Raw genomic sequence first — 24,391 nt, forward strand, 5'->3', positions numbered from 1 at the left:
TTGTAAGTGGGTCTATCGCATCAAACGTCGATCAGATGGCACCATCGATCGCTACAAAGCCAGACTTGTTGCTAAGGGTTTTAAACAGAGGTATGGACTTGATTATGAGGATACTTTTAGTCCTGTTGTTAAAGCTGCTACTATTCGCCTTGTACTATCTGTTGCTGTGTCTAGAGGTTGGAGCCTCCGTCAGCTTGATGTTCAGAACGCGTTTCTCCATGGTGTTCTGGAAGAGGAAGTTTACATGAAACAACCTCCTGGGTATGAAAATAAACACAAACCGTCTCATGTTTGCAAACTTGATAAGTCCCTCTATGGTCTCAAGCAAGCTCCTCGAGCATGGTATTCACGGCTGGGTTCCAAACTGCTAGCTCTTGGATTTATTCCCTCCAAGTCAGATACATCACTGTTCATTTACAAGAAGTCACAGCTTGTTATTTTTGTGCTCATTTTTGTTGATGATATTATTGTCACAAGTTCCTCTAATGAGGCCATAACAGCGTTGTTGCAAGATTTGCACTCAGATTTTGCACTAAAGGATCTGGGAGATCTTCACTTCTTCCTTGGTATTGAAGTAAAGCGGAACAATGATGGTGGTCTTCATCTTTCTCAGGAAAAGTATGCGACTGATCTTTTGACCAAGGCTGGGATGAGAGATTGTAAACCTTCTCCAACTCCACTTTCCAGTACAGAAAGATTATCTCTCACCGAGGGTGCACTCTTGGATCAAGCTAATGGCACCAAGTACAGAAGTTTGGTTGGAGCACTTCAGTACTTAACACTTACACGACCTGACATTTCCTTTGCAGTTAATGAAGTGTGCCAGTTTTTGCATGCACCCACCTCAGCTCACTGGACTGCTGCTAAAAGGATTCTACGATATGTGAAGAATACATTGAGTGTTGGACTCACCTTCAGCAAGTCCTCCTCCACTCTTGTTAGTGCTTTTTCTAATTCTGACTGGGAAGGTTGCTTGGATGACAGACGGTCCACTGGGGGGTTTGCAGTTTTCTTTGGACCTAATCTTATCTCTTGGTGTGCCAAGAAGCAAGCAACAGTGTCATGGTCGAGTACTGAGGCAGAGTACAAAGCACTGGCCAATGCAACAGCTGAGATCATCTGGGTTAAGGCCATGCTAAAGGAACTTGGAATATATGCTCAAACACCGTGTCTTTGGTGTGATAACCTTGGTGCCACATATCTTTCTGCCAGTCCCGTGTTTCATGCAAGGACAAAGCACATTGAAATTGATTATCATTTTGTAAGAGAAAGAGTTGCAAGCAAGGAGTTGGACATTAGATTCATTCCTTCAAAAGATCAGCTTGCAGATGGGTTCACAAAAGCTTTGGCCACAAAACAGTTTGAAGAATTCAAGCGTAATCTAAACTTGAGAAGTTCAGATTAAGGGAGGGTGTTAAACATATCTTGCGCCTCAAATATAGGAGATAGAGGCATGTTTTATTGTTATCTGTTTAAACTACTTTATCTCTTCTTCTCTATCTCCTAATGTATCTCCCTTCGGTTGGCAATCTCCACCGAATCCTGTAATCCCCTCGATTGTGTCAATATATGCATGCGGGCTCTCATGTATGAGGGTTGAGACGCTTCTATCATTCTCCACAGAGTGTGGTGTTGATGGGAGGGCATGTATGTAAATGACTATGATTCAAGTGCAGATTGTAGGTCTTCTCATTGTTAGTAAGAGCCACAAAGCACATTAGTAAAAACAGAACCACAATCCTCTCCAGAAAATAATAAGAAAACCACACCAATACATATATTATATCAAGTTTACAAGCATCATTTATTCATCACAATTACATATCATAACAGCAATAATAGTCAAACCTGAATCCACACGATAAAATGATAAAGTACAAATATATTGGCCAACATGATGTCCTATAGGGACGAATGTGAACAGAGCAACGTTTGTCCGTTATTATCAAATCCATATTCTTAGTTTTTCCCTTTTACTTCGGCGATTCCTTTTAGTTCTTTGGGTCCAGCGATTCGTTTTCGTCCTCCATACCATGAGCTGATGCTCCGCTGATGTTGCCCAAGCACTTTACGTGGAAATTATGGGTGCCACAGTCGTTCATGCCCTAGTGAAGGAAAGAAACGACATGTCAGGATCACTGGGTCGGGACATATATATGTTTGCTACGTAATGATAGGGGAGAAGTTGGGTGGTGGGACCGTGGGAGGGAGGTACCTGTTCCGCTGAAGAAGGGATCGCAGGGTTTTTGTCTTCACAAGTAAACCTGAATTTCTTTAAGTTGAAAGAGAGATATGAAATTACATTCAAATAATACACTTCAATTTTGAGTCGTGAGTAGAAAATATTGGTGACCAAGCTCACCCTGCCAAGATCCCCAAACGCAATGGTAACGTTAACGTCGCACGACATGACAGATGCTTCCATTGGAGCTCTACCATCACCGGAGGTAATGAAAGTATCAATCCCCTTTAGGATGTTTTGTATTAAGCCATGGAATTTTTCGCGCAGTTGGATATAATCTGCATGTTGCGTATGGACGATTGTATTAGATTAACTATAGTATAGTATAAAAACAAGGTGCAACACTTAGCTGCAATAATATGGATAAAGAGGTTTCGGTGTGTACACTATGGGAGCGATCTCTTCGATTGTCCAAAACTAATATAGCGATGCTGAAATTGGAACCCATGCGAATTTCAGAATGTTTCCTACTTTTGGTGGAATGGCTTACTATTACTTGATCAAGAGGCAAAGGTGGATTTTCGATGACAATTTTATCCGACAAATCCTGGTCTTTCGGCAGAGTTGACTTATTAGGTTCAGTTCCCATTGCACCACCTTTGGCATATCCAGTAATTAATTAATGAACAAATTAATGTGAAACACAAACTCTACAGGAGAGGTTATCCTCTTAAATTCAAGTAGGGAAAGTAACGGCTGAACCCCAGCTCGGTGCAGCCACGCTACACCAACGCAAAAAAACATATCAAAATATTTCAAAAAAGTGAAATTTTGTGGGAATGATTATGAACAAATGTTATAGATGGTTGCAAAATTTGGTGCTCAAATGACATCCGGGAGCTCTGCACACAAAAAATTACAAGTTGTGTTCAAACAGTGCACGTACATTTTGGGTAATTTTCAGTAAAAAAATTGTACAGAGCTCCTCGGATGTTATTTGACCACCTAACTTTGCAAGCATCTATAACATTTTCATCATAGTTCTTACAAAATTTCAGATCTTTTTGAAATATTTTGCTATGTTTTATTGCGTGGGTGTAGAGTGGGTGCACCGAGCTGGGGTGTAGAACAACCACTTCATCGAAGTATGCTTTAGTTCGACAATTTCGTATGACCCCAGAAGTCACAAAGCTATGGACCACTGCACCTTACACCACATTCAGAATTAGGCAGGAAAATAAACATTGAAGAGAATCAGTTTTATTGGCAAAACAAGCAACATGGACTTGATAGAAGGAAAATTTCTCTTAACCACGTTTTAATAGCAGGTAGGAACAACACTAACAATGGAAAAACAAATGAAAATCTGAATCCTTCGGGCGAGAGGGCCGTTTTAACATACCAAATATGATAAAATTTTGGGTCAACAGAAGTTTACATTACTTTGTATATTTGATTGATGATAGCAAACTAGCCACTTAGAAAACCCAACAAATATAATCAGGCATTAGCCATATGTAAAATAGAAGATATGGAACTATTTCAGTTTTCCAGATTTTCTCCGCTCAACCACATCCAAAAATTAGTATCCCCAATTTCACAGCGAAGCTAGCCTTCATCCTCATATATACCATGAAGTGCAACATGAGACGATTTGATACGGGTATATCTTTATGAACAATCTTGGGAAAACAAAGATGCTAGTTCTCATTATTTACTTACTTTTTGTGGAATGGCTCACTATATTACTTGTATTTATAGCTTTGCAACAGTACTATGTTTGCAAGATAAGCTATCTGCTATCAATAGAAACTATCAGTATGACGTACTCACCGGCAATCTCTGTTGTTGCTTCGTCTTCAGTATTACGAGTCACATCCTCGTCATTCGACGGAGTAAACTCATCAGGTTGGGCGCCTGCAGGTAACCATACCCAGTAATTAATGAAGGAAAAAAACGTGTGACTCGAACTCTGCTCGGGAGGTTACATCAAAGTATGCTTTAGTTCAACAATTTCATATGATCATCAGCCAAGACAATAGCATTGCGATAACAACAGTCTTTCCAAAATGAAGTACTTTACTAGAGCGATGTACGTTTTCCGCTACTTCAAATAGATATTATGCAGCAAGATGCATGATTCATGAAATTTAACCCTAGTAACGTACGAAAGTTGAGCAAGACACTTGTTGCAAATAATCTGATTCGAGAGAAGCATCTAGAAATTTACAGTACTACTTCTCACTATGAAGCAGTAGTGATCTAAACGCTCTTATATTAGTTTACAGAGGGAGTACAAACATTTTCCTCTTCGCCGGATATGAATTACTTACCTTTGGTTTCCCGTGTTGCTCGATTTGCACCTATACGCATCTGTGGCTTGCTAGGTGCACCGCTCAACATGGTCCTCTGAGTTAGTAACACTGGCACCTGTAGATCGACTGCGTTTGCTGGGAAGGGAGATACGGTGGTGTATATATATGAAGGCTTACTACGAGAACGGAGCAGTGGCTCAGTGGCTCAGTATATGTTTCTTTTTTCCTCTGAACGATGGTTATATGATGCTTAGAGGCCAAGTATGCTACTGTCAGGATTCACCTTTAGCCAATTTTCCGAGCAATTAATTTTTCTAACAACATAAATTCATTGTGGTGCACCTTTAGGCAAAGGAGATGATGAAGCTTTTGTCAGACTTTTTCCCTCGGACAGCCTCACCGTGTTTGCGCTTTCGATTGCACGCCAGACTTAAAAATCTATAGCCTAGATCAATGTGCCGAGGTGATTTCTCGGATGGTTCTCATCGTGAGCACTGGCTATGGGTAGTATTGATAGTCCAAGGCATCGGGAGACGGCCATGCGTACAGTGTGTGAGCCCACTCGCATGCACGCTCGATTGAAAACCAAAAGCAACATGAACCAAAGGCCGTTAGCTGCGGTCCCATCTTAGGTGCTCAAGTGGAAGTGTGCATCTAGCTTTATGGACAGTTTTGATGGTTAAGGGCATCTCCCACGGCGACCCGCAAATTTCCTCCCGCATCCGTTCATCACAGATGCAGGAGGCCGCCGTCCAACACTGCCAGACTGTTTGCATACATTTAATTACTTTATGAACCAATTGGACGAAATTTGTGCAAACACGGCGAATTTCATGCCCGGTGTCCCGTTGATTGATTGTTATATATGGCGCAAGCGCAAGTTCTGGTCTATATGCGTGATACGCCTGTTGTTATTGGGAATTCGCCTAACGAGAGCTTGCCATGTTTATATGCTATTCTAGTCGTTCTTAAGTTGACATGCCTGGAACTTATAATTTGTGGTTACGTTACTTGCGAGTACATTATTGTATTCACACCAGCGTTGTTATACCAGAATTTAGTCGAGGAACTCTGTAAAGAAGATGTCATTGGGATAGTGCGAGGATCCGTAGCCCAGGCAGATGCCTGTGGAGTGGAGCCGCTCAAGTTCGGTGCCTTAGTTTACGTCTTTTGTTGCAATATAAAGAACCATCGATTATCTTACGCTTGGTAATAACAAAAAATCATGCCAAGATGAGCCTGTGACCCATTTGTAGCCCTTTGGTCAAGTTTGTGTATTGATTATCATATTTTCGTGAATTAAATAGGCATATCCACATATCATGGGGGGCAACCTTAGCCCAGTGGTGCAAAGGTGGGGATACATTGAGATTCTTCTGTTTGTGGGATCAAGAACCTACAAGTCCTATGATGGAGCGCCCGATCCCCATGATTTCTTGGAGAACTTACGCCCCAGGGATAAAAGCTACCGGGACAGATGCAAAGCTCCCCTTAGGGAAAGGTAGGGAGGCTGCCCTACCTTGACTTTTGAAAAAAAAACATTCTTATGCACGTGTTTTTTCTGAACAATTTGGGTGGTCTTACGTAAAAAAAGCGACTTTGTATGAGAAAGGTATGCTTGTTTTAGTAAACATTGCGCAAAATCGATCCGAAACCAAAAAAGACTAGATCTAGTCTAGTCGGAAACCAAGTCTTCCATTGCAATAGCCAATTCTGAATCTAACAAAATCAAACTGTAAACATGTCATGGGTGTGGTATTTAAGGAGGCTTTGAGGGTACTTTGGGCGGCATATGGGGGAGTGGCCGAAACCAACTCTAGCTATGCAATAGATAACATTCTAAGGTTTTATTTTGGCTTGGTATATTTTGTGGGCAAAAATTATATTTCTATTAGCTCAGTCAATATCTTTTAGCACTGATTTTACCATTGCTTGTATGAGCTATCTTCAGAGTTGTTTGGAATTCTCTTGCCTTGACTCTAGAGAATCATTTTGTGATTTAGCTGGCATTGCTTTTACTAATGGTTAGGAAAACAGTTATACGCGACTTCTAGGCAACAAAGATCATCAAGACTGAGCTGCGCAGAAAGATGTTTGTGATGGCTTCCTGACGACTTGAGTAGAGTGTCATTCATATGTTTTTAGGTTTTCAAATGGCTTTATCAACAACATTATGGAAGATTTTCAAAAAATATATGAGTAGAACCCAAAAACATATGAATGAAACTTTACTCTTTTATTGTGGTCTACTCTTTTATTGTGCCGGCGAGAACTTTGGGAGGTAGTCCAGGAGCAGATGCAGATTGTGGTGTACATCAGCGGCATCTAGAAGATGGTGGATCGTGTCCCGGGTTCATGGTTCGTGGATGACAGGTATGGTTTTCTCCTCTGATGTCTTAGTCGTGTGGGGGTGCCAGATCTGAAGTTTGATGGCGTGTCTAGGGTGTTGCCTCGATTTGATTCATTTCAACGGTAATGGTTTCGTCTACGACGAGCCACCTGGGAGGTGCGCAAAGTGGCATATCAGCAATGAAGTCGAGTCGACTCGGGTGTGGAGATGAACCATCATTTTTTCCTTTGGTGACTGCTGTGGTGGTGTCAGAGACAGGTGGTGGACTTCAGTGTCAAGCTTAGAGTATTTTTCTGTCTTGTTTGTAATTTTACTTGTTGGCTAGTTTTCCTTTATGCAAAGGCTAACATTTTGCTATCTTTTCAGCTTTGACAGGTCGATATGTACATGACTTGACTTGTACTCAGTGTGTGCAAAAAAAAAAGTATGCTACTGTACAATGTGTGCACCCAGAAAGGTAAATATTGTCTAAGGTGTGGTGGCCTTCCTAACCTACTTTACAACACAAAGAACCAGAAATTATATATTAGCTAATTCGAGACTCATGGTACTCGTGATTACGTCCTCTTTTGTACAAGCAATGTAAATTCATTGTGCTGCACCTTCCCGCGAAGGTGAGGATGAAGCCTTTTTCTACTTTTTCCCTCCCTTGGACAGCCATAGGTTACGTGTTAGCCCTTTCGTTTGCACGCCGGACTTAAAAACCAGGTAGATCAATGAGGCGTGCTGCTTTCTCGGATGGTTCTCATGATGCTGTGACATGCAGGTATTGATAGTACGTGCCGCTGGAAAGTTGAATCCTTTGCGGTCCGTGTCACTCAACTCATTATGTGCTTTCACCTTCTCTTTTTTGGTTAAGTATCTACTTCTTTAGACAACGCCTTCGCTCTTGTTTCCCTCGGGCGGCGGTACAATGTGAGTCCACTAGCATGCACGCTCGATTGAAAAACAAAAACGCACGATGCTGTAGAGGGCCAAATGAATGGATCATGTGAAAATTGGTTTACCTTGGGACCGCGGTCCTTTCGAGGGGTTGAAAATACATCTTGCTTTATAGTCAGTTTTGATGGTTAATGACAACCCATATGCTGATCTAATGCTTAAAATTAAGTGTAAGAATAATGTTTATTTTGACTCGAACGGCAGGTGCTCTGCCTTTTCATTTAAGAGTAGGAATATACATAAGAGGGGGCAGTCGTCAATATAATTACAACGCAACTCTCAGAAAGTCCAAGTCAGCTTTGATTAGAGAAGCCACACCATCCGCCGAGGTAGACTTGCACTACAAGAAATATGTCAACTTGTGACCAGCACTATTGGTCACTGAATGGTCACTGTTTTCAATTTGTGACCTTTTTGTGACCAAAAACATAAGGTCAAAAGCTGACAGTCATAAACTAACTATAGCGACCTTTCTTCTGGAATGGTCATAAACGTTTATGACCAAAATACGTCTACTGTGGCGTTTTGGTCACTAGCAACCTCCCCAGGCCACGTAGGCATCCAGCGTGGCAATCTGATTTGGCACAAGATTCAGCCCGGTCCAATTCAATTTTCTACATGGGCCTAGCCCAACAATTCGGCCTTTTTACTGTATGTTTTCTCTAGCTACATGGGTTATTTTTTCTAATAGTTTTGATTTCTACATTGGCCTGACCCAACAATTGGGCCTTTCGTTTTTGGGCCATGGCCTTTTTGGCTCAACAGTTACATTTCTTTTTTTAAGACATATCCAATATTCAGATGGGTTTGAGTGGGTCCCAATGGTCAGAGTCATGTTCTTCAAATTTTGATTTTCTAGTAAATAAAAACAAATATTTAAATCAGAACTGACTGAAAACAGAAGTAATACTTCAACAACCAAATTTGGCACCTTACAATCAAACATACACCACGTTCATAATCGAACATACTTCAAATCAGGTTTACAGCCACCAAGAACACAACTAAGTATCAAAATATAACTATCTATCAGAGTATAACTAGCTCCAATGAGCTAGAACTCAATGCTTCTTCACTTCTTGGAGCCCACGATGAAACACGAATGAAGTACAACAGCAAGTTATCAAACAATATGGCAAGGAGCAAAATAAAGGCAAATCTAAAAGCACATTAACTTGTAGGCAGTCTGTGTGCATAAATAAAGTAAAACAAGCAAAATGAGGCATCGAAATCAGTGGATACAAGTAGTTACTATCAGCAGCAAGTAAATACTACTCCAATCACATCAGGTTTACAATCCTATAAATGCGACATTTTTATCATGTAAGCATAGAAGGACAAATTAAACATCATTTAGATGTTTGAAACAAAGAACCAGAATTTAACCGTTTGAACAGCAAAAAATTTGTTCCAATAGATCATATTCGGTTTAAATTAACTCCTTTGACACCAATATTATACAACATCAAAGAAGTATACATACTGATCAGGTTTAATTAGCACACAGAAGCCAAATACCAGTAACCGATGAAGAAAAAATCCGGATATACAAAGGTAAGCTCATTGTGCATTTTCCAATGTGATACACAATAAGCATAAGTAACCACCAAAATCTCTCAATACCGATCATTAACTAGAGACCTCCCGGGAGCCAAAGCCCTAACAGCCATGGCATCGAATAGAAGAGTTGGTGTGCAAAGAAAAAGCGATTACCTCTCAGGGGCCGTAGACGGCAGCGATGACCCTGGTGTTGCCCATCTCGAACAGCGCCGACCCGTCGGCCCTGGAGAAGATGTCGACCTCGCCCTTGAGCTACCGCATCTGCAAGGCAAGGCAGCAAACAGGAAGAATCAGAGGCAGTCAAGCCAGCATGAAGAGGATGAGGCTGCTCTGCTGTGGACAAGAAGATTTTAGCTAGGTATGATTGTTAAAAGAAATCAACAAGACAGTGTAACAGTAGCAAACAGTATTCAGAGCATCATTACCAAGAGGTTAATCACGGGTACCTTGGCTTGAATTCAACATCAATTCAACATGAGGGAGGGAGGGATTGCAACAAGGGGGATCGAACCTTGATGATGCGATGATGTTGCTACTTGTCCTTGTCCTTGCCCCGCCAGGCAGAGGAAGGGAAGCTCCGCTCGATCTGGCCACCGTCCGTGGAGGTCGAGGCCCATGCCCTCTTAGCTGCAAAAACAAACTTTCTCAGTACACACAGCAGGAAACAAGGGGGATCAAAAAACGTAACGCCTGCAAGTAGTACTGCTTTGCTATCAGGTGCAATCACACAATTTTTTTAATTTCTACCATGCTTCCATTTTGCAGCAACCAGAAATCAATTGATTGTGGAGATATTTCAAAAATTAGTTTATAGTTCACTAGGCAAGTTAGAATCCATCTGTCAAATAAAATCGCTCATCTGCGAGAAGCATAAGCAATCAGACAGATCACACAAATTCAGTATTATTATTGTGCAAACAAAAAAATGTTCAGAGTGCCTCCATACACGAATCATAAACATCCTCTTATATTATGGATGCGCTTGTATCAAGCTAGCCCTCACGGTTGGATGGATGCAAGTGTCCTGCCTGGCATGATTAACCCATTGTCTCTTAACCGACGCCGCCGAATACAGGGGACAAGAACAAAATCAGGTTGTTTCTAATGCGTGCATACTAACATTGCTAAGCATTGGCCAGTGATAGTAGTAAGCAACCCCATGCCAAGATGACCCACTTGCTTCTCACGTCGCTCTAATTGTGCCTGTGTTCGATGAAGCGTCGTTTGCAGCTATCTCATCTAGACGTGCTCAAACACTAACAAGACGAAGGTTGATGCTGATCGTGAGTTGTGAAGGTGCGCAGATCTTAACACAAGTGTGGTAAATTTTGCTGCAGAGATGAGTTCTCCATGTAGAGTAATTGAGTCCGGTGGTGTGGCTGTGTTCTTTGTAGGAGGTGGATGGAATTGGACACTGGAAATGCTGCTGTCCGTGCATGACTTGAATGTGCATACCCAGTGCAGTGCAGTTCAGTGCAATATAGCCCACCCAAACTTGCCGCCACGGCGATGTCAGACTACTCTCAACTAGAGAAACAAAACAGGAGACGCTGCGGTTAGTCTATCGGCAAACAGAGTCTTGATCTTGATACGTACGTAGGGTGCAGAAACAATGAACGCTCGCAACATCCATCATCAGTCTGCCCATGAAACTGGAGTACACTAGATACAATATCAAGTCATTCTCCGCCAGGTACATAACACTAGATACACTAGGTTCCTTGTAATTTGTAAACCCAGGCTAAATAACCAACCATTGCAATGCTAGACCAACAGACTGAAGAACTGCTCGAGTTTCAGTGGCCAAGAAGAATCGGATTTTGCATCACCAAAAGAGCACAAGGAAAGGGGATTGGCGGGGTTACCTGCCCTGATGCAGATGAACGCTGGAGGAGGAGGCTGCAGGTCCCGGTGGTGAAGCTGGCGCTGATGAAGGCCCACGTAGAGCGATCCTTGGTGCCGTTGCCCGTCGGAGGTGCGGGGGTCGTGCCGGTGACCCACTGCGGCGGCTAGGGTTCGGACCCGCCGTGGTTGTGGATCCCGCCGCCGTGTCCCCTGCGAGGAGCCCGAGCAGGACCCCACGGGCTCGGCCTTGGATCCGGCCGTGGCAGGAGCAACACGGCCTCCCCTCTCGATCTGGGTGCACGGCTGCGGCCCCCCGAGCTGGAGCGTAGGGAGATGAAGGAGAGACTAAGGGCGCCGACGGTGGGGTGGAGGGCAGAGGATGGGCCTCGGGGAGACGAGCTCGCCGCCGGTGGGGTTGGGATTGGGGGAGAGGGAGGAGGTCGGCGGCGGCGGCGATTGGGTGGGACGAGGAGGAGCAAGCCCCGTGTCTTCATTTTTGGGGCCGGTTGGACGCACGCACGCACGCCGGATGAAGGCGAGGGGAGAGGGATGGCGGAGACGAGGTCAGCGGTGGGTGGGGGCGACGGTGGTGGGTGGGGTTGGCGGCGGTGGCGGAGACTAGGTCGCGACAAGGGAGAGGACGGCGCGGCAGCCTCGATTGGATCTAGAGAAGGAAAGGGTGGGTGGGTAGGTGGGTTAGGGTTTTGGTCTTTCAGGAGAAGATCCACCGTTGGATGGGCGCGCGATGGATGGCTCAGATCGTGTCCAACTTGGTGATCCGCGTGGACGTGGTTCCTCGCTTCTCATTGGTTGGCTGGCGCGCGCTCAAATATCCAAAATTTGGACCCAAATTTCTGAAAAAAAATTAAATGCCTACAAATCTATGTTGCAAAATTGAACCAAATCAAGGGAGTTTGTTCAAATTATCTCATATTTTACACAAGGGTGCATCTTGGAATGGCAAACAATGTTGCCTAAGAGAGTTTTCATTTTCTTTGCACAAAAAATTTATTTTCCATTTTCCGAGTGCCCGAAATGAGTTTTTTTTTGTGAAGGACCTACCATATATTTGTTGCAAAATTGGACCAAATCAATTTTATAAAAAACTAGGCCATATTTAATGCACAATTGACCAAATGGTTGCGTGTAAAAAGTTTTGATCCACCTCTGGTGAAAAAGACAAATTTCCGCCGTTTTAGTTGGAAGCGGGTCAAATTTGAACTGCGCCTGCCTCATAGTTTGCTATTTATTTTTTATAAAAATCATTTCTAGGTACAAAAGTATCTATTTAATCAGAGAAACACCAAAACAATTTCAAGATTCAACCACTAGCTAGGAACGGTCATTCCCGCCGTTTTGACCGCATTTTGAAACGGGCATAAAAAATTCAAAAAAATCAAAAAATTAAAAAACCTTCGCATTGTATCATCATATGTGACCAAGTTCCTAGGAAAAATAATAAACTTGTAATACGGCAATTTTTTTAAAAAAAGTGTTCTGAGAAACGAGCTATCATGTGTGAAGATTCATGGCTTTCGAGTCAAATGATCAATCTTATGGCCACATTCATTGCCTAGTTTGTTCAAATAATCTCATATTGTGCACAAGGGTGCATATTGGAATGGCAAACAATGTTGCCTAAGAGAGTTTTCATTTTCTTTGTACGAAAAATCAAATTTTCATTTTTCGAGTGCCCAAAAGGAGGTTTTTTGTGAAGGACCTCCCAAATAATTGTTGCAAAATTGGACGAAATCAATTTTATAAAATACTAGGACATATTTAATGCACAATTGACAAAATGGTTGGGTGTAAAAAGTTTTGATGCACCTCTCCTGAAAAAGACAAATTTCCGCCGTTTCAGTTGGAAGCGGGTCAAATTTGAACTGCAGCTGCCTCATAGTTTGCTATTTATTTTTTCCAAAAATCATTTCTAGATATATAAGTACCTATTTAATTAGAGAAACACCAAAAAAAATTCCAGATTCAACCACTAGCTAGGAACGGTCATTCCCGATGTTTTGACCACATTTTGAAACGGGCATAAAAAATTCAAAAAAAAATCAAAAAATTGGGAAACCTTCGCATTGTGTCATTATATGTGGCCAAGTTCCCAGGAAAAATAACAAACTTGTAATACGGCAATTATTTTAAAAAAGTGTTCTCAAAATTGAGCTATCACGTGTGGATATCAATGGCTTTCAAGCCAAGTGATCAATCTTATGGCCACATTCATGGCATAATTTGTTCAAATGATCCCATATTGTGCACAAGGGTGTATATTGGAATGGCAAACAATGTTGCCTAAGGAAGTTTTCATTTTCTTTGGACGAAAAAACCATTTTCCATTTTTCGAATGCCCAAAATGAGGGTTTTTTTTGTGAAGGACCTCCCAAATAATTGTTGCAAAATTGGACCAAATCATTTTTATAAAATACTAGTCCATATTTAATGCACAATTGACAAAATTGTTGGGCGTCAAAAGTTTTGATCCACCTCTGGTGAAAAAGACAAATTCCCGCCGATTCAGTAGGAAGCGGGTCAAATTTGAACTGCAGCTGCCTCATAGTTTACTATTTATTTTTTCCAAAAATCATTTATAGTTACATAAGTACCTATTTAATCATAAATACATGGTTTGATGGCGATACGTCGAGGTTTGGGCGGTGGCCAAGGACCCCAACTCTAGAGCGCGTAAGCTCGCATGCCCGACGCGTGGTCACCGCGTGACCGTGGGGTTGCCATGTGTTCTGGGCAGCCTAGGCATGTCTAGTGGGTTGGGCAATCCCCAGTTAAGTTCTAGGAAGAAAATTACAACATAAGATTCTCACGAGGAGACCGATCGATGCTCAAACATGAATTAGCAGCCAAGTGTTTGATTAGCGGTACAGGAAATGCACATGGCCAATGGGCGTGAGTTTTTGCTGAGGATGATCATCTACTAAGAAGAATGTCTTCACAAATTTTCAGGTCAAAAGGAGGATCCTAGGTGGCACTTGCTTTGCAAAGTACCACATTGGACAGAAATATGAATGTTGAAGCTGGGCTCAAAATAATGAATGGATTGAGCTGAAATTTGGTGGAGGATGATTATTTGGGCATTGGAAAGCACCGTAGAAAATTGATACCATTTGGACATGCCAAAGTGGTACTTCCTTCACAATGCTCTTCTATGGACAGAAACTTGGGAAAACTAGTGAGAGAAATTGGATGAATGAAATGAGCTCAAATTTGGTGTAGGTAAGTTACATAGGTATGGCTATGCCTTGGTAGATTTTTAGATCATTTGGGTAAGCCTATATAGTACTTACTTCACAAAGCTTCTCTCGAGGTAGAAACTTTGGAAATTTCCTGAGAAAGATTTACTAGGAAAATGGAGCTGAATATTATCATGTGGCAATGATTTGGGTATGGAAGAGTGCCCAAAGAGTTTGAGGTTAATAGGAGGGGTCTAGATAACACTTGCTTTGCAACGTGCCAATCTGGCCATAAAATATAAATTGAACCTGGGCTCACATAGATAATTTGGCCGAGCTGCAATTTGGAGGAGGGTGATAATTTGGGCATATGAAGGAACTGTATAAATTTCATGTCATTTGGATATATAAAAAAGGTACTTCCTTCATAATGCTTCTAGGTGGACAAAAACTTTGGAAATTTCCCGAGCAAGATTTGCCAGGCAAATGGAGCTGAATTTTGTCATGCGGCAATGATTTGGATAGGAAAGAGTGCCCAAGAATTCCGAGGGCAATCAAGAATATATAAATAGCACTTCCTTCATAAAGTGATGTTGTGAACAGAATAGGAAAATGAATATTGTTGAATTATTTTTGAACTAGGCAAGGAAGTATTTTTACATATTTGACGAAGATATGACCCAAAGAATTTATGAAATTTTTTTGGGAATTTTCGGAATGACAGAAATATAGGTTGCTTCACAACCTAGGGCAAAAATTGACACATGGACATGACACATAGGCAAAACTGATGAGGTGGCGCCAAGTCATACTAATCCACCACAATTGACAAGGTTATGACCATCTATATTGGTCATGATCAGCTAGAAATAAAGCAGCGGACTAGTGCTATCTGCTTTATGACCATTTCGTGTAAGGAAATTACGACCTTCCTGACCAAAATGGTCGCAATGGTTTAGGGTTTGGAGCCCCTCGAACAGATTTTGACCAATTGGTCTAAAATGGTCATAGATTTATGACCAATTCTTCCAGGGTCACTGATAGAAGGTCATAAGTTGACATATTTCTTATAAGCAGCGGCGGCGGCCTGGACTTTATTGCGCTGGGACCAAACACTCCACCAATGAGAGATGGACTGAAACGTTAGCAGGTAGGAAGGATAGCACAAGGGGCATGCCAAGCTTAGCTTGTTCCAAACAACCTTGGAAAAAAGGCATGTGTTGAGGAGGTGGAGTGCAGTTTCAGGGAGTTGGAGGCAGAGAGAACACGTCGTGTTCTCGTAGCCTGTCAGTGGTTGGGAGTCTGTTTCGAGCCAAGGTCCAAAGGAAAAAACCTCACCTTTCTTTCAATCTCGAGCCTTCAGCAGACCAGGTTAGCATCGGGCTTGGCAATGGGACCAATGAACTGACATGAATATGCTGACTTGACGGTGTATTTTTTGTCCTCATCCAGATCCCATCAATGGTGATGATTCGGATGCCAGACCCGTCCGATTCGAGTTGGGGGTCGCGAATGACAGGCGACACACGTCTCATGCACGATGCACGGCTCCAGTGTGATTTCGTCCCCGGTCTCGGGGCCTCGCTGCTGGAATTCCGGCCGGGGTTCCTTCTCCAGCGAGGAAGGCGGCTGCTCCTCCTCAACGCCGAGGAGGTTACAGTGGATGCGCGCGGCTGGCGTGACGATGAGGGTTTCGTCGCGGGACAAGTTGTACAGTTCCCATGCCATATCGCCAACGTTGCGGCTCGAGGGGAGGGGGTGGCTCGGTCATGTTGCGAGTCCCGAGGTGGGTAATGGCGGTCGAGGGGAGAGGAGGGGATATTTTAGTCGCCCGACTGCCCCAACTCCCCGCATTTCCCCATCTTGTTCCCCGCACGCCTCACTCTCTCTTGCTCCGCTCTCCCTCGCTCCGCCGCGCCGCAAGTTGGGGTTCCATGACGAACCACGAGCAGTAGATGTGGGCGCTCCCCGACGGCGACGAGGTGAGAATGGGAAGGCTGAGAGAGATCGACAGGTGGTTCATGAAAGCGAAGATGCTCAACGATGCTGCGGAGATGGTACACGACAAGCTGAACGAAGAAGAGATCCAGCACTGATTCCCCAACTACGACAGGCAGCCGGCGATGGGGGTTCTGCTCTGGGCGATGCTCGAGGCAGAATCGCCCATCCAGGAGCAGAGGCACGAATGGAGGGTGTTCGGATCCCTCCGCTACAGCTAGATCCAGCCGCAGCCACCTCCGCCGCCGATGGAGGTGGTGATGGGGCTGCCTGTGCCGGGCTCATGGATGGTGCTGATCGTGATAGAGGAAGACAGCGAGGAGATGGGGACGCCAGGGAGGAGGCAGAAGAGGATGGTCATGGCCGAGGCGTTCTCCGCGCCTTTGCACCCTCTCCCGCCTCCAGTAGGGACCTCGCTGGTCGGCAATCGCTTTTGGCTGTTGGTCGGGGAGGATTCCGACAAGGAGGGGGAAGGGGCATCTTCTCCAACTTCGTCATGTATGTTGGGGACGAAATATCTGACCTCTACTATATCAATTGATGTAGATGGGGTCAATTTGGGGAGATTGGGGAGAACAGAGAGGATTGGGAGAAAGGAAAAACGTACCAGAAAAAATACCAAACTCCAAAATGATGAAAATGGAGATAAGAGAAATAAAAAAATGAAAAGGCTGAGATAAATAGTATTGCAAAAAAAGGTTTGGATTTTATGGAAATGATGTGGCTGAAGCAATAAAAAAGTGCAAATGTATATGAGGTGTGGTAATTTCCAGCCCATTGCTCTGTGGTATATGGAAGAGGAGTTAGACTTCGGTGAAATTTACATCAGAAGCACTCCGATTACTCCCCACATTGGGGGGGGGGGTACATGGGAATAGTGAGGATAAAGAGAAAAAAAAGAGGAATGGGCAACTAGGTTTGGTGGCCTGGTGGGGGATAAGGTTCAAATGGACCTGGATCTAGATTTGGCCTGCTGGGCTCAGGAAGGCCCAGAAGAAGTGAAGGCCCAAGCCTTGGAGGCAGGTGGAGAGCCTAGAAAAAGGCCGGGACAGGGAGAGACTGAGAGAAGTGATCTAGTTTGAGGGTTTACCCCTAGCCGCCACAAGAAGAAGAAGTGCTCATGGCTGGAAACTTCGGGAGGGGCTTTGGTGGGGGTAGACCTAACAGAGGAGGAAGATTTGGAGATCCTGATGTTAGAAAGATATGGCAGTTTGGAGGAGGAGACAGAAGCAGATCCAACTCTTCTGATAATTCTTTCGATTTCCATTGCAGAGGAGGGGAACCCTCAGGATTTGGGTTTAGTGTGGGAAGAGGTATTGGAAGTTCAGAGACACCTAGTGATGAATCTGGTGGGAGCAACGTCTGGCAGATCCAAGAGGGAAAAAAGACAGTGGGGGATGTTGGGGATATTACTATCAGTTGAGACCCGCCCAAGAGGGGCCGGGTCAGCCCCAATGGCGGGTTACACAAGAAGCCCAGTAAACATTCAAGATTGTAGTTTATTAAGTCTTATAGAAGTCCCAAAGGCCTGAAGGCGGTTTAAGGCCTGATATTATGAACCGCCATATGTAAGGAAAGACTTGTAAAGAAAGGCATGTAAAGGAAGTCACCGAGCCGGACACGACTATGAGCCGGCTGGGACTCTGTAGGCCACCAGGCGTCAACCCATGTATATAAGGGGACGACCCGGTGGTGGCTTAGGGCAAGAAACAACAAATCGATAACCAAGCCGGCGAGTTGAGCCTCTTGGAGTTCGAAACCCCAGCAATACCAATCCCAACTAGACGTAGGCTTTTACCTTCATCGTAAGGGGCCGAACTAGTATAAAAGCTCTCCCGTGTCCTTTGTCCCGATTAACCCCTTCAAGCTTCCTAGTGCGATGGCCCTACGACTAAGTCCTTGCTCTAGGACATCTGCCGTGACAATTCCACGACAGTTGGCGCCCACCGTGGGGCCATCGCACGATGGATTTGAGTTCTTGAAGGGTAGCTTCGAAGGGCTCAAGGGATACGCTGTGGGCCGGATGGCCAAGAGTCATCGCGGCAAACTCTACATCAACGATGAAGGCTGGGGCCCAGAGGCCGGCTCAATTGAGTATGGGTACCGAGTCCCCTTCGGTGGAATTCACGTCTTCATCGGCCGGATCGGCGAGTCAGGCCCTGAGCCGGACGTCCACACCAACCTCATCGAAACGGCTCAGCGCGTAAAGACCACCCGTGTTCAATCTGTCGTGAAGCATGCCTTCGTAGGCTGCGTCCACGATGGTGAATACTCTGAAGGTTCGGTGGAGGGCGGTGAGACAGCCGTCTGTTCTGACACTACATCGTCAACGGGCGAGACAGACTCTTTGTACCAGCTGCAAGACGGCATGCTCGGGGGCTGTTCCGATGGCAGCAGTATTCCAGACCCTCTTGAGCCGCCGAATTGGGCCGGAGTCTTCATGGCAGGGACGCAGCCTGGGCAGAACTCTAGAGCAGCAGCAGCAGCAACAGGTACCGGGTTGGCTGCTGCCGGGTCAGGAGACCCCGCGCGCCCCCCAGCTCAGATTCTAATGGACCTCATGGATAAACTGACGACTCTGTTGATAGCCATGGTAGAGCCGGCAGATAAAGCCCAGCATGACGTAGAGGTGGCACGCGTATGTGAAGAGATGGTGCAAGCTAAGGAAAATCTAGCCGCAGAGGAAGCCAGGATGGCAGCAGAGCAGGCAGCTTTGGATGTTCATGCTCAACAGCTTCAAGCGGAGACTTTCTGGCTCTCGGTGGATCTTAACGCGTCAAACGAGGTCATGAGGAGGAGGCATCAGAAAACTCAGTCACGTCTACCTCTAACGCTTGATCCTAGGAACCTATTCCGTACACCCGGGGCTGGGGGAAGCAACCCGCCGGAGGCAAACCGGACCACGACACCCGGCGCACTGGTTCAGCCGCGTGCCATGGAACCGCCTCGTATAATTACCGCTCCACCTCACTACGTGCCAATGCCGCCGGGTCACTTCTCCAACCCCTTGGAAAACCTCATCGCAGCGTCGGCTCGTTTGGCGGCTCTCCCGATGGAAGGCGACTCACCGGCAGCAATTGAAACACGGAGGGTAAGAGAACTTCTTCAAACGGCTCTGGCGCAACAGGATGCATACTCCTACAGTCGAGACAGGATCCATTCAACTCCTCGCCCAAGCCGGAGCCCGAGTTACAATAGGCATATGGAATCCGCAGATATGTCAAGCAATGCTCAACGCCACAACTGGCCATACAGGCATGAACCAGTGCGGGCTGGAGCCCTTAACTTGGCGGATCAGGAGAGGATTCATCAAGAGGCGGAACGAGCGGCTCAAATGGCGGTAGATCAGGCAGCTCATCACACCTTTCTGGCTTATCCAGCAACCTCGGTTGAGGCAGGAGTGGCCACAAGAACCGGAGGCGTGCCTTGCTTGGTGCCAGCCATATGCAATGAGCGTTTGCCAAAGGACTTTAAGGGGCCTCGTAAAGTGCCTAATTACACAGCTGACCTACAACCGGGGGCTTAGATTGAGAGTTACGAGATGGCTATGGAGTTATTGGAGGTCAGCGATGCTGCAATGGCCAAGTATTTCACCATGATGTTAGATGGAACAGCTCGTACTTGGTTGAAGGGATTGCCACCCAATTCTATCGGCTCATGGGCGGAGTTGAAGGCCCGGTTCATCCAGAACTTTAAGGACACGTGTAAGCAGCCTATGTCGATTGTGGACCTGACCAATTGCAAGCAAGAGGATGGTGAATCTACAACCCATTGGGTGCGCCGGGTCAAGGAGATAATACATTCATCTGATAAGATGGATGCCGGCTCAGCAGTTTTAATGTTGGAGAAAAATTGCCGTTTTGAACCTCTGAAGCAGAAGCTGGGGCGGCTCAAGCGTGACTGTAACGACATGGGAACGTTAATGGCGGCTCTCGTCAAGTATGCTGATTCTGATACTACCAAGGACCCGGTGTCTGATGAAGAAAAGGCAACGAAGGGAAAAAAGAACGGCAATGGCAAGGGTCACCAGCATAACCCGGCAAATCAGGGAGGTAATAAGCGTAAGGCTGATGAGTTTGTTGCTAACACCAATGCACAGGGAGGCAATCAACGGTGCAAGGGCAGACAACCCCCTCGGTCGGGCGGGTCAGGTCCCACTGAGGGAGTCCTGGATTAGGGGGTCTCCGGACAGCCGGACTATATCCTTTGGCCGGACTGTTGGACTATGAAGATACAAGATTGAAGACTTCGTCTCGTGTCCGGATGGGACTCTACTTGGCGTGGAAGGCAAGCTAGGCAATACGGATATGGATATCTCCTCCTTTGTAACCGACCTTGTGTAACCCTAACCCTCTCCTATGTCTATATAAACTAGAGGGTTTTAGTCCGTAGGACACAACAATAACATACAATCATACCATAGGCTAGTTTATAGGGTTTAGCCTCTCTGATCTCGTGGTAGATCTACTCTTGTACTACCCATATCATCAATATTAATCAAGCAGGACGTAGGGTTTTACCTCCATCAAGAGGGCCCGAACCTGGGTAAAACATCGTGTTCCCTGCCTCCTATTACCATCCGCCTTAGACGCATAGTTCGGGACCCCCTACCCGAGATCCGCCAGTTTTGACACCGACATTGGTGCTTTCATTGAGAGTTCCTCTGTGTCGCCGCTGTTAGGCTTGATGGCTCTTACTATCATCGATAGCGATGCAGTCCAGGGTGAGAATTTCCTCCTCGGACAGATCTTTGTGTTCGGCGGCTTTGCACTACCGGCCAATTCACTTGGCCATCTGGAGCAGATTAAAAGCTACGCCCCTGGCCACCAGGTCAGGTTTGGAAGCTTAAACTACACGACCGATGTCCGCGGAGACTTGATCTTCGACGTATTCGAGCCTCTGCCTTGTGCGTCACGCGGTCACGATGAGTACGATTTAGCTCTACCATCAGACAGTGTTCAGGAGATCGCACCGGCAGCCGCTCCGACCCTCAATTCGGAGCCAGTTGCGCCGTCCATGGACGGGTGGATGGACCCCGCCACGGAGGCCTTATCCTCACCGGCGATCGAGCCGAACATTGACCTTACCTTGCACGAGAGCCGTATTGTTAAACTGCCAGATCTTTCTTCGGCCACGGACTCCGAACCGCGTGCGCCCGTTCCTATCGAATCCGATTAGGCGCCGATCATGGAGTTTACTTCCACGGATATCTTTCAGCACTCGCCCTTCGGCGACATACTGAACTCATTAAGGTCTCTCTCCTTATCAGGAGGATCCTGGCCGAACTATGTCCGGTAGGACTGGGATGCGGACGATGAAGAAATTCGCGGCCCAGCCACCACCCACTTAGTAGCCACTATCGATGACTTAACCGACATGCTCGACTTCGACTCCGAAGACATCGACGGTATGGACGACGATGCGGGAGACGAAGAGGAACCATTGCCCACAGGGCACTGGACATCCACCGCATCATACGATATATACATGGTGGATTCACCCAAAGAAGGCAATGGCGATGAGACAACAGAGGGTGACCCCTCCAAGAAGCAACCCAAACGCCGACGTCAGCGGCGCCGCTCTAAGTCCCGCCAAAGCAAAAGTGGTGATACCGGTACAGGAGGTAATAACACTCCGGATAGTGCCGAAGACAACAATAACCCCCTCTGGCAAGAGTTAGAGCAGGAGGATGGAGGAGCCAGCCCTCCTGAGAGAGCGGCAGATGGAGAAGCGGAGGATGATAATTACATGCCCCCCTCCGAAGACGAGGCAAGCCTCAGCGATGACGAATTCGCCGTGCTAGAGGATCCCGTCGAACAAGAGCGCTTCAAGCGCCGGCTTATGGCCACGGCAAATAGCCTTAAAAAAGCAGCAGCAGCTTCAAGCTGATGAAGATCTGCTAGCTGACAGATGGACTGAAGTCCTCCCGGCTGAGGAATATAAACTCGAGCGCCCCTCCAAGAGTTACCCAAAATGCAGGTTGCTACCTCGACTGGAGGAAGAAGCTTATGACGCGGCTGATCGGTCACCTCGTGGCCATGATAGAGAGGCATTCCAGCCAAAAGCTCAGTCGGCACCCCGACGCCATTCAAATAAAAAAGCATGGGGAAACACACCAGACCTGCGAGACGTATTGGAGGACAAAGCAAAACATGCAAGATCGATCTACGGATCACAAGGGCGCGCCACTATGCGAGACAATAAACGTCACGCTAGATACAGTAAAAGTAAATCCGTCCGGGCCGAACACAGCGGGCAAGACTCATTCGAGCTGCGTCGCGATATAGCCCAATACAGAGGCGCCGCACACCCCTTATGCTTCACAAACGAAGTAATGGATCATCAAATCCCAGAAGGTTTCAAAACTGTAAATATTGAATCATCCGACGACACAACAGATCCTGCGGTATGGATCGAGGATTACCTCCTCCACATCCACATGGCCCGCAGTGATGACTTACACGCCATCAAATACCTCCCACTAAAGCTCAAAGGACCAGTGCGGCATTGGCTTAACAGCCTGCCAGCAGAGTCCATTGGCTATTGGGAAGATCTGGAAGCCGCATTCCTCGACAACTTTCAGGCCACTTATGTGCGACCACCAGATGCCGATGACTTGAGCCACATAATTCAGCAGCCAGAAGAATCGGCCAGGCAATTCTGGACTCGGTTCCTAACAAAGAAAAATCAAATCGTCGACTGTCCTGATGCAGAGGCCTTAGCAGCTTTCAAACACAACATTCGCGACGAGTGGCTAGCCCGACACCTTGGTCAGGAAAAGCCGAAATCTATGGCAGCCCTCATGACACTCATGACCCGCTTTTGTGCTGGAGAAGACAGCTGGCTGGCTCGTAGTAACAATACGTCAAAGAACCATGGTACTTCGGATACCAAGGACAGCAATAGTAGGTCACGTCGCAACAAACATAAGCGCCGCATTAACAGCGATAATACTGAAGATACGGCAGTCAATGCTAGATTCAAAGGCTCTAAACCCGGTCAGGGGAAAAAGCCATTCAAAAGAAGCACTCCGGGCCCGTCCAGTTTAGACTGTATACTCGATCACTCGTGTCAAATACATGGCACCCCCGACAAGCCAGCCAACCACACCAACATGGATTGTTGGGTGTTCAAGCAGGACGGCAAGTTAATTGCCGAAGACAAAGATAAGGGGCCGCATAGCGATGACGAGGAAGAGCCCCAGCAGCCGAACACCGGAGGACAGAAGAGGTTCCCCCCACAAGTGCGGACGGTGAACATAATATACGCAACCCACATCCCCAAGAGGGAGCGGAAGCGTGCGCTCAGGGACGTATATGCGTTGGAGCCAGTCGCCCCAAAGTTCAACCCATGGTCCTCCTGTCCGATCACCTTCGATCGCAGGGACCACCCCACTAGTATCCGTCATGGTGGATTCGCCGCACTGGTCCTAGACCCCATCATTGACGGATTTCATCTCACTGGAGTCCTTATGGATGGCGGCAGCAGCCTAAACCTGCTTTATCAGGACATAGTGCGCAAAATGGGTATAGACCCCTCAAGGATCAAACCCACAAAAATGACCTTTAAAGGCGTCATTCCAGGTGTAGAGGCCCATTGCACAGGCTCAATTACACTAGAAGTGGTCTTCGGATCCCCGGATAACTACCGAAGCAAAGAATTAAACTTCGATATAGTCCCGTTCCGCAGTGGTTATCATGCACTCCTCGGGCGAACCGCATTTGCGAGATTCAATGCGGTACCACATTATGAATACCTTAAGCTCAAGATGCTAGGACCTCGTGGGGTTATTACAGTTAATGGAAACACAGAGCGCTCTCTCCGAACGGAGGAGCACACTGCGGCCCTCGCAGCAGAAGCACAAAGCAGCCTCTCAAGGCAATCCACCAGTTCGGCGTCTCGAGACCCGGACACCTTCAAGCGTGCTCGGAGTAATCGGCATCTAGACCGCCTGGCACGATCTGAGCTCGCGTAGCAATGTGGCCCCCACCCCAGTCCCAGCCAA

The 24,391-nt window shown here is 46.1% G+C and overlaps 1 protein-coding gene and 1 pseudogene across 2 annotated transcripts; both read right to left on the reverse strand.

Moving 5' to 3' along the window:
• Window positions 1-1,752: 1,752 nt before the first annotated feature.
• LOC119271134 lies at window positions 1,753-4,692 on the reverse strand. Of its 2 annotated transcripts, none has more exons than XM_037553070.1 (5): window positions 4,516-4,692; window positions 4,016-4,099; window positions 2,363-2,520; window positions 2,216-2,264; window positions 1,753-2,105 (listed from the first exon to the last, which is right to left on the reverse strand). In XM_037553070.1, exons 1-4 carry the CDS (start codon window positions 4,583-4,585, stop codon window positions 2,253-2,255), a joined length of 324 nt encoding a protein of 107 aa, XP_037408967.1. In that variant the 5' UTR covers window positions 4,586-4,692; the 3' UTR covers window positions 1,753-2,105; window positions 2,216-2,252. The 2 variants fall into 2 exon arrangements, with proteins under 2 accessions (XP_037408967.1, XP_037408965.1); XM_037553068.1 differs by having other exon boundaries at window positions 2,216-2,272; window positions 4,516-4,691.
• A 4,813-nt stretch (window positions 4,693-9,505) lies between these two features.
• LOC119271867 lies at window positions 9,506-16,116 on the reverse strand (annotated as a pseudogene).
• Between the last annotated feature and the right edge of the window lie 8,275 nt (window positions 16,117-24,391).

The sequence above is a fragment of the Triticum dicoccoides genome, chromosome 3A (genome assembly GCF_002162155.2).
Source record: "Triticum dicoccoides isolate Atlit2015 ecotype Zavitan chromosome 3A, WEW_v2.0, whole genome shotgun sequence".
Classification (NCBI taxonomy): Eukaryota; Viridiplantae; Streptophyta; class Magnoliopsida; order Poales; family Poaceae; genus Triticum; species Triticum dicoccoides.